The sequence below is a fragment of the Dendrobium catenatum genome, unplaced genomic scaffold (genome assembly GCF_001605985.2).
Source record: "Dendrobium catenatum unplaced genomic scaffold, ASM160598v2 fragScaff_scaffold_858, whole genome shotgun sequence".
Classification (NCBI taxonomy): domain Eukaryota; kingdom Viridiplantae; phylum Streptophyta; class Magnoliopsida; order Asparagales; family Orchidaceae; genus Dendrobium; species Dendrobium catenatum.
The window spans coordinates 282,203-294,923 of NW_021319320.1; the positions used below are offsets into that span (position 1 = coordinate 282,203).

Below are 12,721 nucleotides of genomic sequence, written 5' to 3' on the forward strand. Positions count from 1 at the left end.
TTATAGAAAGGATGGGGGATGGCTAATGGGTAATAGCTTCTTAAAACAACCTTAGTATACAAAAATTAAAATTTTTATACTAGAAATCTGCTTTAAGAAGCAAGATATACTAAATTTTTTTTAAGAAGTAATAAAAAAGTCATCCCAAACGAAACCTTCGTCCTCTTATTAAAAAGTTTGTGTTTATTAAGTAAGAAAATTGAATAAGAATAGATATTTTGAGCTCAATTTTTAGTCGAGTGGAATATAAATAGATTCTTTTTATTGTTTGTGGCTCATTATTGTCTTGAAAAAAACAAATAAATAAATAGTTAAAATCATATTGTTTAGATTTACTAATTGATTAGTAGATAAGTTGATTGATTCTATTATGTTCCGTTCAAATTCTAATGAGCCGAATACAAATTTTTTATTCATAAATTAATATTCAATATTTTTTAATGAGCCTAAAAATATAATTAATCCATAATCTTTAATTAAAAAAACTTTTAGCCATAACAATAATTAACTCTCTATTAAAAATGTGATTAAACATTCTAAAAATGCACTAAAATCTTTTTATTTGCACTTTTTACTGAAAAAGTGGAAATGAACATTATAATATTTAGTCACAATATTAAAAAAAAAGAAGATTTTAGCTAAAAATATCAAAGTTTTTGAGTTTTAGTTAGTAAGATTTAAACAAAAATAAGAGCATGTTAGAGAGAAATTATGGTTTAAAGGAGGTCTATAAGTGATTAAGTGCACTCAATGAAAAAATTTATATTCATTCTTATATATAAGACTTATTTATGTTCGTTTATTTATATAATTCAACAAATTTAAACAAATATTAAAATGCTCTTCATGTAAATGAGCAAGTTTGAACAATGAGCTATTTATTCATTTATATTCATGAATATGATAATTTGTCATTTAACAAATAATTCACTAAAACTTTAATAAATGCTCATTTAATAATAATTTAGGCTTCATTTGAGATAGTTTTTTTATTACTTTTTAAAACAGCTTTATAATATCAAAATTTTAATTTAAAATTTTTTGTTCAAAAAAATTACTTTAAATGTTAGAGAGAAATTATGTTTTAAAGGAGACCTATAAGTGATTAAGTGCACTCAATGAAAAAGTTTATATTCATTCTTATATATATATAAGACTTATTTATGTTCATTTATTTATATAATTCAACAAATTTAAACAAATATTAAAATGCACTTCATGTAAATGAGCAAGTTTGAATAATGAGCTATTTATTCATTTATATTCATGAATATAATAATTTTTCTTTTTTCATTTAACAAATAATTCATTAAAATTTTAATAAATGCTCATTTAATAATAATTTAGGCTTCATTTGAAATAGCTTTCTTATTGCTTTTTAAAATAGCTTTATAATATCAAAATTTTAATTTAAAATTTTTTGTTCAAAAAAATTACTTTAAAAAGCTATAAAAATATCGTCCCAACGAAGTCTTAATTGCTTATTTGATAACTTATTCTATATTCTTGAATCATTTTGTTTAATCATTTGCATATTAAAAATTATTTATATTATCAGAGGTATATATGTTATAAAAACATCAAATCAATAGCTTAATATATAACTAGATTTAATTATTTTCTTCTTAAAATAAAAAATTCATCAAATAACTTAAAATAATAAACACTTTTAAATTAAAATCCATAAATTCAAATATTTATACTGATTAAGCTGTATACTTAAACTATCAACATCAGATATATAATTAATTAGACTTCATTACAACTAAAAACTAAACTTGAAAAAAAAAAATTCAGATCACGTTCCAGATCGATCAGAATCAGGGGCAAAACCAGCCTTTCTTTTGATCAGAGAAACAAAAATATGATTGGAATGCATGATTTTATATATGAAATAGAAAATAAAATCTTTTCTTAGAATTTGAGCAACTGCATTTACTGAAAATCTAAGAGCAAAATAGTTAAAATGCTTATTTTTCTAAGGAAAAAAAAAAACTTCAGAGTGAGCAATTGCCCACACTGAACTCTTCAAGATTCCACCACTGATTAGAACTTAATAAAAAAAGAGTTTTAATTAGATAATACTCAGCTCAACTCGATTCATTTATCACCCTATCAAATGCTCTAAATCTAATAATCCAAAAAAGTTATTGTCCTCTCATTTCAATCTAATCGGATCAAATCAACCCAATCCAAACTTACGAAGAACAAACACTAATCCTCCCCCCATAACGATAAGATCAAGTCATATCAGCTGAATCTTGCATGGCCACCTCCACTTCCTCAAACCAAATAAACCAATAAAAACTAGCCAGGTCCGATGGTCAAATTCTCTGGTCTAACTTGCATGTACGTACCTTCTCCTAATAGGCCAACCAAAGACTCTTCCCGTTAGTGTGATATCTATCTATATGGCTCTATTCTTTTGGCTTAGTCTCTTCATGTCAACACTTCGCACGTAAGAGAGAGGTAACCACAAGCTTCCTCTTGCTTCCAAGCGACGGCAATATAAGCTTTCTACCATGGACTTCTCAGCTCCTTATATATATATAGCTCAAACAATCTCACATGAACACACAATCAAACTCTTTAAAAATATATAAAGCTCAAAGCAAACAAAAATACAATGTTCTCCTTCTTCTCTTCACCTCTTCAACAATTCTTCTTGATTGTAGCCATTTTAGCTTCATTACTTACTACAATCAGTACTGCAAATATCGGCTATGTTGAAACCAATCGTAGTTGGTATATATATGTATTCATTATACTACAAGAAAGCATGCTGTTAACGGCGGACAGAATCCGCTAGTTATTTCCGGCGAAATACCGGCGAAAACTATTCCAACGGCAATTCCGGCAATATTGGCCGGGAATTCTGCCGGTAATTTAGCGGCAGCATATGCGCCGGAAACCCTTAAAATACCGGCGAAAAGCCGGCGGAATATGCGCCGGTGTTTCAAAGGCGAAATTTGCACCGGACATTTCACCGTTAAGTTACCAGCGGATATTCCGCGGTTTTACCGACGTAAATATGTTTGTTGGAACGTTCGACGATAATGATAGATTTTCCTGTAGTGTTCTTTGTTCATTTTGCTTTGTTCTTGATCATAATAGGGCAATATGTGTCTTCCAGGAGGCAAGAACAGGTTGATGAAGTGAGGATGGAGATGGTTGAGAGGATTGGAAATCATTTTGAAGAAGGAGGGAGACCTTTCTACGTGAATGGTTTTAATACCTACTGGCTTATGGCTCTTGCAGCTGATCCTTCGACGAGGGGGAAGGTGACAGAGACATTTGCAGATGCGTCGTCGGCTGGTCTCACAGTTGGCCGGACTTGGGCCTTCAGTGATGGCGGCCAGGGGGCGCTGCAGAAATCTCCTTCTGTTTATGATGAAAATGTCTTCAAGGTATTTCATATATCAGGCTATATATATATATAGCTCTTATGAACTCGAGATCATAAAGAACTTTCATGCAGAGCAATAATATGTGACAATAATGATGATTTTATTCTATATATAAACATAATTTTAATAATTGAGTCTAATGTTTTTTTTGAAATGATGGAAATTGAGATCCAACAAGGATTCAATCGCAATAATATAAATATTATATATTAAATTTAAGGGGGGGTATTTACATAAATATATATCACTTTATATCATGACATTTACATATCTAACACTCAAAATTTTAATATTTCTAATCCATACCACCTTGTAAGTTTTAATATCAAATATGACACTCATATATTTCTTTCCTACCACCCATACGGTCTTATAAATTTTAATATTTCATTCTTTGCACCCATATATATTTAATCTACAGGTGATATGTATGAAATATTAAAATTTTGGGTGTTAGATATGTAAATATTATGATATAAAATGGTATGCACGTAAATCTTCCTAAATTTAATTAAAATTATTTAAATGATGAAAATTTTCTAATAATAATAATAAATAAGAAATAATTTGCATATATATATATATAAATAAATTCTTATGAAACAATTGAGATTCTATGCAAATCGAACTTTTTAATCTGATTGAATCAATTTGAGGACCGGTTCAAAGTCTTAAGTAGTTTATGTTCAGTCCAATTTTCACAATCAAGATTGAATCATTAAATTGCATCAAACAAGAAATATGTTATTGTTTTATTTGATATAAGTAACATTGTCTCATTAAAAAAGAAAAATTTGAGTTTGAGCTACAAGAAATGTTTGTTGAATTTTTATTAGATTTATTTCTATCAAAAAGCTCAACCATTTGTCAAAGTTTTCTTTGATAAGTATGGCATCCAAAGTGAAACAAGTGCATTAAATTAATATTCTATTGATTAATAGTAAGGCTACATGCTCTCTTATATTGGAAAAATTATTCTGTGCGGTGTTCAGAAACGTTCGGAGGCAAATCCGAACGTGTCACGCATTGGGTGATGTGGTGTGTTCGGATTGACCTCCAGACGTGTTCAGACACTGCACAGAATAATCTCTCCTTACATTTGTTATTATCTTAAGTTGAAAATAAATTTTTATCAAAATGTAAAATTTTATATTTTTTATTAAAGTTTTATTTAGAAATATTGAGTGTTTGTGCATAAAGTAAATTATATGTTTAATTGACATAAAGTTATTGTGATATTAATATGAATGATTATAATGATAATATGATATATTATTCATAAAAATATATATTTAATTAATATAAAGAATTTTTTTTTATTAAATAGAACAATTAAATTTCATGAAATATTTTTTTCCTAGAAATTCAACTAAAGTACTATATGTCAGTCTAAGCATGTATTTTACATGCAATTTTTGTAAATAATTTATGTATTAATTTTGTATATCATAATTATTATATGAATATAATGATTTCTTATTAAAGGACTTAGTTGTTTTCTATTTTGTTTTATAACTTTTTTAGGCACTTGATTTTGTGGTTAGTGAGGCAAAGAGGCATAATATTAGGTTAATACTGTCATTAACAAATAATTGGAAAGATTATGGTGGAAAGGCTCAGTATGTGAAGTGGGGAATAGCTGCAGGCTTGAAGCTTAGTTCTGATGATGATTTCTTTAGTGATCCCACTGTGAAAGGCTACTACAAAGCTCATATCAAGGCAAGCTAAGTAATTATTATTTTTTTGTTTATTTATAGATATAAAGGATTAAAATGGTCTCCAAACTATTTACGAATGATAAAAAATGATCTTCTACTATTTAAAAGTCTTATTTTAGTCCAGTGACTGCTCAAATAAAGGCTGAGGTTTCGTTTGGGACGGCTATCATGCTACTTCTTAAAGCAGCTTTTTAGTACAAAAATTTTATTTTATTTACTAAAAAACTACTTTAAGAAGCAATAAAAAATTCGTCCCAAATGAAGCCTATGACTTTGTTTGGGACGGCTTTCTTACTGCTTCTTAAAACAGTTTTTAGTAAAAAAAATTAATTTTTTACTAGAAAGCTGCTTTAAAAAGCATATTTTTGTGCTAAAAACTGCTTTAAGAAACAGTAAGAAAGCCGCCCAAACAAAACCTAAATGACTTCACAAAGTAACTAATTTGGTCATTATTTAAAGAATTAATAGATCAAATTAATACTTTTATATAGTTAGAGACTATTTTAATCCTTCAAAAAAGTTACGGGACTAAATCATTCGTTTCTCTTTATTTATATTTCCATGGCATGATAAATTGTATCTAATATCTAAATTTTGATAATTATTTATATAATATTTCAGTATTTTAATCATGTTAAAATACATGCATGAAAAAAATTTGATATATAGCTCCTATAAAATCATAAATTGATAAATATGTAAAATTCATAAATTTTTTGGGTGATCAGACGGTTCTCAATAGAGTAAATACCTTCACAAACATCCCATACAAAGAAGACCCAACAATCTTTGCATGGGAATTAATGAATGAACCTCGTTGCCAAGCTGATCCATCAGGCAACAAGCTACAGGTAACTATTTCTTCTAATCTAATCAACTACTGAACCATCATCAGCTAGCTATTGATTGTGAATGAATTTGTAGTCATGGATAGAAGAAATGGCACTCTATGTAAAATCGATTGACCCGAAGCACCTACTTGAGATTGGGCTCGAGGGCTTCTATGGACCCTCGACGCCTAATCTTCTTCAGTTCAATCCCAACACCGTCGCCAGTCAAGTCGGCACCGACTTCGTCAGGAACCATCGAGCTCCAGGCATTGACTTTGCCACAGCCCACATCTATCCAGACACATGGTAAGTGTCAATATTTGACACCACCTGAAAATCCGACTCGAATCCGACCCAAAAATTTCAAGTTATAGTCAACCTGAACCCGAAACGGGTCAGGTTTGGGTTCAACAATTCAACCAGTTTCAAAAATCGGTTTGGATTCGGGTTGACCCTTTGACCCATTTTGACCCGAAAACCTGATTTGACCCAGCAACCCGAGATTGTCCCATTTTTTACTCGAAAAGCGGAGATTGACCCCATTTTTTGACCTGAAAACTGCTAGTTTTTTGATGGCACCGGGTTATTCGGGTCATGTCGGGTTGATCTAGACCCGAAGCGGGTCGGGTTCGGGTCCGAAAAACCGGCCCATTTGCAAAAAAATGGGTTGGGTTCGGGTTGACCTGAATAGTGTCGGGTTAGTATCGTGTTCGACTAGAACCCGACCCGTGACCCAAAATTTGCACCCCCTACAATTAACCAATTTCTAGCCAGCTAGCTAGCCAGCTGACCATCCTAACTGTGCTACAATGATGCAGGGTATCGAGTTCGATCCCGAGCAATCACCTTCCATTCACAAACTCCTGGATGCAGAGCCACATTGATGATGCAGGGAATGTGCTCGGAAAGCCGGTATTGTTCGCCGAGTTCGGCGAATCGACAAAAGACAGTAACTTCAGTGTTGGTTTCAGAGATCAGTTCATTAGTACAGTTTATACCAACATTCTGAACTCCATAAGGAGAGGAGGGAGTGCTGCAGGTGGCCTTCTATGGCAGCTCTTCCCTGAAGGGACTGATTACATGGATGATGGTTATGCAGTTGTGCTTGCAAGATCAAAATCTACATCAAGTATTATTTCTCTGCAGTCAAGGAGATTGCAGATGTTCAACTCCAGATGTTCATGGAGGCGCAAATTGATTTGCAGAAGGAATTAGAGCACTGAGGATGTTAATATATATTTGGATGGATAGCTATTGAGTATGTACTGAATCCATATATATGTAAATGTATGATTGAAAATGTTATGTGAATGTTAGATTATGTGGAATACACATATGTTTTCTATGTTGTGCTTGTATAGGGATTTTGTTCTAATAAAACTTATATATTGAAGTGATTCGGCTTATTTAAGGCTTTGTTTGAGACGACTTTCTTACAGCATCTTAAAATAACTTTTTAGTATAAAAATTTAATTTTTTGTATTAGAAAACAGCTTTAAGAAGTAGTAAAAAAAGAGTCCCAAATGGAGCCTAAGTTTAGGTTCATGTTTGCACAGAGGTCGAATAATCTTATAAACATCAAAATTAAAGAGTATATGAAACCGGGGCCCAACTTTTTAGTTTTTTTTTTTTTTTTTTGAATTAAAAAATTTGTACTAGAAAACTGTTTTAAGAACACTGTCCCAAACAAAACCTAAATTACAAGCCTAAGCATACATTGTAATTATATTTGCAAATTAATACAATTTTTTTGGAACTAAATTTTTTTATGAAATGTAAACATAAACATTTGAGTAATCAACCATAAAAATAAAATTATAACTTATTCAAAGATTTTGATGCCCATAAAAAGAGATAAAGACAAAAAATACCTAAATTTTTGCAATTTAAAACTTTTATTTAAATAGGTTACAAAAAGATTTCTTAAGCAACAAATATTTTGATGATATATTAAAAAATTATTGCATAAAGAAATGACTTACTCTAAACTTATGTAGTTATCTTTGCTATGTCTATAAATGAATCACACATAGAATATAAACATAAGATTGAAATATGAATAAAGTTTTATTAAATCAAATTCTCTACTAGTATTCCTCAAATTATCCATCTATAGGCTAATTATATTGCTAAATAAGTTATATAGTTGCCCATTTAAAAAAAAGCCCAACATTCAAGTTTAAACAAATCTAAAGCCCATGGGCTTATTCAAATTTAACCGCATTTCCATTTATTCTTTATCCAATCATAAATCTCTCCCAATGCATAATAATTTTTATGAGAATTTTTTTAATAAGTTCTTTTTTATTAAAAAAAAAATGTTTTGCTTTACATTTTTAAATAATATTTTTATTTTAGGTGTCCAATGGCCGGATTTTCTCCAATTTTTTATTACCAAATTCAGTCATCAAATAAATATTAATGACAAGATTAAAATCTGTCCAAATTAAAATATAATTAAATAGGCTATGCTTTACATTTTTAAATAATATTTTTATTTTAGGTGTCCAATGGATTTTCTCCAATTTTTTATTACCAAATTCAGTCATCAAATAAATATTAATGACAACATTAAAATCTGTCCAAATTAAAATATAATTAAATAGGCTAAATTTGATAATTAATTTGTAAGGTATAATTAAATATTATAGTAATTGTAGATAATTAATTATCAAATTTACTTGTTCCAAAAGGTTTTTTATTTTTCAACAATGTGTTGTATTTCTTTGGGTTTTTTTTAGTATGAGTATTCTTTGAATATTATCTCATGGCATTGAATTAGTCAGACATATTAATTATAGAGAAATAATAATTATATTATTTGTATATCACAACATGCCAATAGACTTAGGCTTCATCTGGGATAGATTTTTTATTACTTCTTAAAGCTGCCTTTTAGTAAAAAAATTAAAATTTTTATACAAAAATTTTACTTTAAGAAACAGTAAAAAAGCCGTCCCAAATGAAGCTTCAAGCTCAATCTTCCTTTGAGGCGAGGAAGGTTAAAGGTGTATACAAAAATCAAAATTTTTATACAAAAAAATTGTTTTAAGAAACAATAAAAAAGCCGTAAGCTCAATATTCCTTTGAGGCGAGGAAGGTTATAGGTGTAGTCTTTGAAGGCTAAGTTGCACTCTTGAAGGATTAATGATCACTCATCACTCGATGGGTCTACAGTTGCCCCTCGTCACTCGTTGGGTGATAGGACTACATTCGACCATTGCTAGTTCATGTGTATTTTTATATTTTCCTAACTACATACTTTTTGAACAACAAGTCCTATGTAAATTAAATAATATTTACATATATATTACTTTTTTCTTTAGCCACATAACTCTATAAATAAAAGATCATGCGACAATTTCAAAATAAAAGGAAATCATTTGGGAGTATTTGAATTCAATAACACAATCCTTATAATCTTTCTCTTCCTCACTCTATCCTTGTTTTTCTCCTTTTCTCTCTATCTACTGTTATGTTATATTGTGATACTTGTAAGTCTTAGAGGTAACGTCCAAGTAGAAGTGCACTATCAAAAAATAGGGCTATAGCAGCACAATTTTTTACTTTTCCAGACGATTATAATCGTTACATTTTACTTTGCAACGATTCTAAAGTCGTTACATTCCTACTGTGATTGTAATGCGCTGCAACGGCATTCAACAGCAGTTTCAAGACCTGTGGGGTAGATTAAAGAATGTGCTAGTTAGCAGTTGTTATAACTGATGCTAATTTTCAGATTTGCATCGGCTATAACTACCACAAAAATCAAAGCCTAAAATGATTTTCAGTATTGTGGCGGTTAAAACCGCCACAAATAACCAGAATAAAAAATAAAAAATGAATATCTACTGCAATCTCATGTGGTGTAATCAAGTCAAGTCGAGCTCGAGTCATCCCTGGCTTGAGCTTCAGCTTTATTCAACGAGTTCGAGCCTGCTCATTTATTATGAAATAGAAAAAAAATAATATTATTTAAGTAATTATTATAACAAAATATTAAAAATAATGATAAATTATAAGAAAAATAATAAACAATTATTTAATATAAAAAGTGAGATATAATTTTTAAATATTTTCAACAAGTTTATACTTAAATCATGAATTTTAATATATTTTAAATATAATTTACATTAATATTTTTTAAATGAATCGGCTTGCGAGCTAACTAGTCGAGTTGGGGTTGGCTTGTTAACTAAAATTAGCTCATAGAGCTCTGTTCACGAAGTATTTATCAAGTCGAACCCGATTTTTTTTTACGAGTGGGCTTGACTCAATTACTCCCAACGTCTAAGTATTATACACGAAAAATTTGGATCCAATAATATTTATAGTATATATTACAATGATTTTCTTAAAATAACAATACCGAATTAAAAAAACAATAATAGATAAACCAACGTTAATTAATGATAATTAACATTGAATTTTAAAAGTAATTAAACTAAAAATTAACATTAAAAATGGATAATTATTTACCCTCCATAAGGCCTCTATTAGTTCCATATCGTTTAGCTTCAACGTTAATTAGTGTTGAAATATTCAACATTTTTTAATTATAGCTTAGAATTTAATTAACATCAATAAAATTTAATTAAGTTTAAGTAGGCTTTGAATAATCAAATAATTTTATGTAGCAATTGATAATTATTTTTTAACTTATTAGGGATTTTTTATGCTAATTACGATTAACGTTGTGTTGTTCTTTGATTATGATAATTTGACCTAGCATTACTAATTAAGTTATTAATTAGCTTTTCATTGTCTGATGATTAACTTATATCTATGTTAATTAAGAAGTAATTAGCATTCTAATTAAAAATTATATGTGGCATGCCATATTTGACCCCAAAAATTTCATCAAATACGGTTAATTAGATAGACAAATCCCATTAATAATCCTCCTTTTAATTTCTCCATCAAATATTATATAAATTTATTTATTAAAATTATCAATTTGCAGAAGTGTTCAAACCTAACAGATGTCAAAAATTTTTTTTTTTTTTTGCAAAACTGTAATTGCAATATCCAAACAAAAACAAGAAATGATGTCGGATGAGTTAAATTTAACAAATACTTCTAATATGAGAAAAAAATTAAATATGTATAGTGAGTTTAATATGCATAATACTTAAATCAATTGTAAGTGTAATGCAAATATAGGTAATAATGAAATTTTACAATTAATTAGGGTATTTGTGAATAAATAAATGTTTGTGTCAATTATATTATAGTATTTCATCATGCAAAATAATATGGTTTAGAATTTTTTTATTCCATCAATAATAGGAGGATACAAACAAATCCAACAAAGAACAAAACAATAATTACAAGACTAAAACGTCAAAGAAGAGGTAACAAACATTAAGTAAGACACAAGCTAGCTGGGCTCAGTTATCGGCAAGAGGCTTTCTGCCAAACTCATAAAAGGATGGCAAGGACCATCCAGAGGAGGAAACAAGCACAACCCACATAGATGAAGCACAACCACACATCCCAAACTAAGGCCACCAATCAAAGTAAGAAGACGCACCACCCGTGGTTGCCAACAAGCCACTTCCGACCAGTTGGTGAGTTAGGATTTAAGATTTAGGGTTTATGGGTTTAGGGCACTAAACTGTAAGGCCATCTCCAACCGAAAAATTCAATTTTCACTCTAAAATGCAATAACTCGTCTCCAATCGAACTCCATTTTCTAACACAAAAAAGATCATTCTTTGTATATTCTTTCTAATACTAAATTTCATAACATAATTTCAATATTGTTGTCGCATTGTTCACCCTCACGCGAATAGCGAGTGTTTTGCCGATTGGATGGAGCAAGCGAGCGACTACAACGAGCGGCTGCAAACGGTATATGGAGTCACTCTAAACCGTAAATCCTGAATTCTAAACCCTAAACTCATTATTGAAAACCCTAAGCCCTAAAACGATAATATGGAGCTAAATAGTAGCATAAAGGATGAGTTCATAGCTCGTAGTCCCTTGCTTGATGCCAGTTTACTTGTTGATTGTTGAGCCTCTTTTGAGTTGAAATTGAGTAGTCTAATTAGCTTAATTTGAACCGACTTGACCTAGCTTGAATTGAATTTTGTAGATATTTGCCTTTAAAATTGATAGAATAATTAACATTTTCAAATGGGGATAGCAAACTTTAAACCTCCTCCCATCATAGTATTATAATTAAGCTCACAATAGCTAATTAATTTATTAATCATGCAAATTAATAAATAATAAAACTTTTAGTAAACTTAATTAATAATAAATTCTTTTTTTAATCCTATATAAATTAATTTTCAAATATTAATTATAATATAAAGTTACTAATTAATTAGCCATTAAAATGATAACTAAGGATGATTATGGTTGAAAATAATTAATACTTATATAGATTACTTACTAATTATACGATTATATTTTGTTTTCTATATAATTTCTTAAGCATCCTACTTTTTCTATTTTTGTAAATACAAATAATTAAGATAATTCAAATAAATATTATTAACTTCAATAAAAAAAAACCGAAAAGGGTCAAAAAGATAAATTAAAAAAATTAAGAAAAAATCAGAAAATTTGCTGTCGGCATTGCACGTTCATAAGATAATGATATTGACGAGCTCAATGCTTCTTAACAAACAAAATTCTTATTGCCATAATTTAACGTCCATTAAACTCTATTAAATATTAGAATTTTCAATCAACCAAACTTCTATTTTTATATCATAAGCTGAAGGTTCAGTCAACGTTGACATCAAATTATTTTAAA

General features: G+C 29.3%; 1 protein-coding gene across 1 annotated transcript; it reads left to right on the forward strand.

Moving 5' to 3' along the window:
- Window positions 1–2,611: 2,611 nt before the first annotated feature.
- Window positions 2,612–7,350, forward strand: LOC110099592 (mannan endo-1,4-beta-mannosidase 6). The gene is made up of 6 exons (XM_020826792.2): window positions 2,612–2,745; window positions 3,134–3,407; window positions 4,932–5,126; window positions 5,854–5,976; window positions 6,050–6,261; window positions 6,774–7,350. The coding sequence occupies exons 1-6, from the start codon at window positions 2,627–2,629 to the stop codon at window positions 7,168–7,170; spliced, it is 1,320 nt and encodes a 439-aa protein (XP_020682451.1). The 5' UTR covers window positions 2,612–2,626; the 3' UTR covers window positions 7,171–7,350.
- Window positions 7,351–12,721: the final 5,371 nt, after the last annotated feature.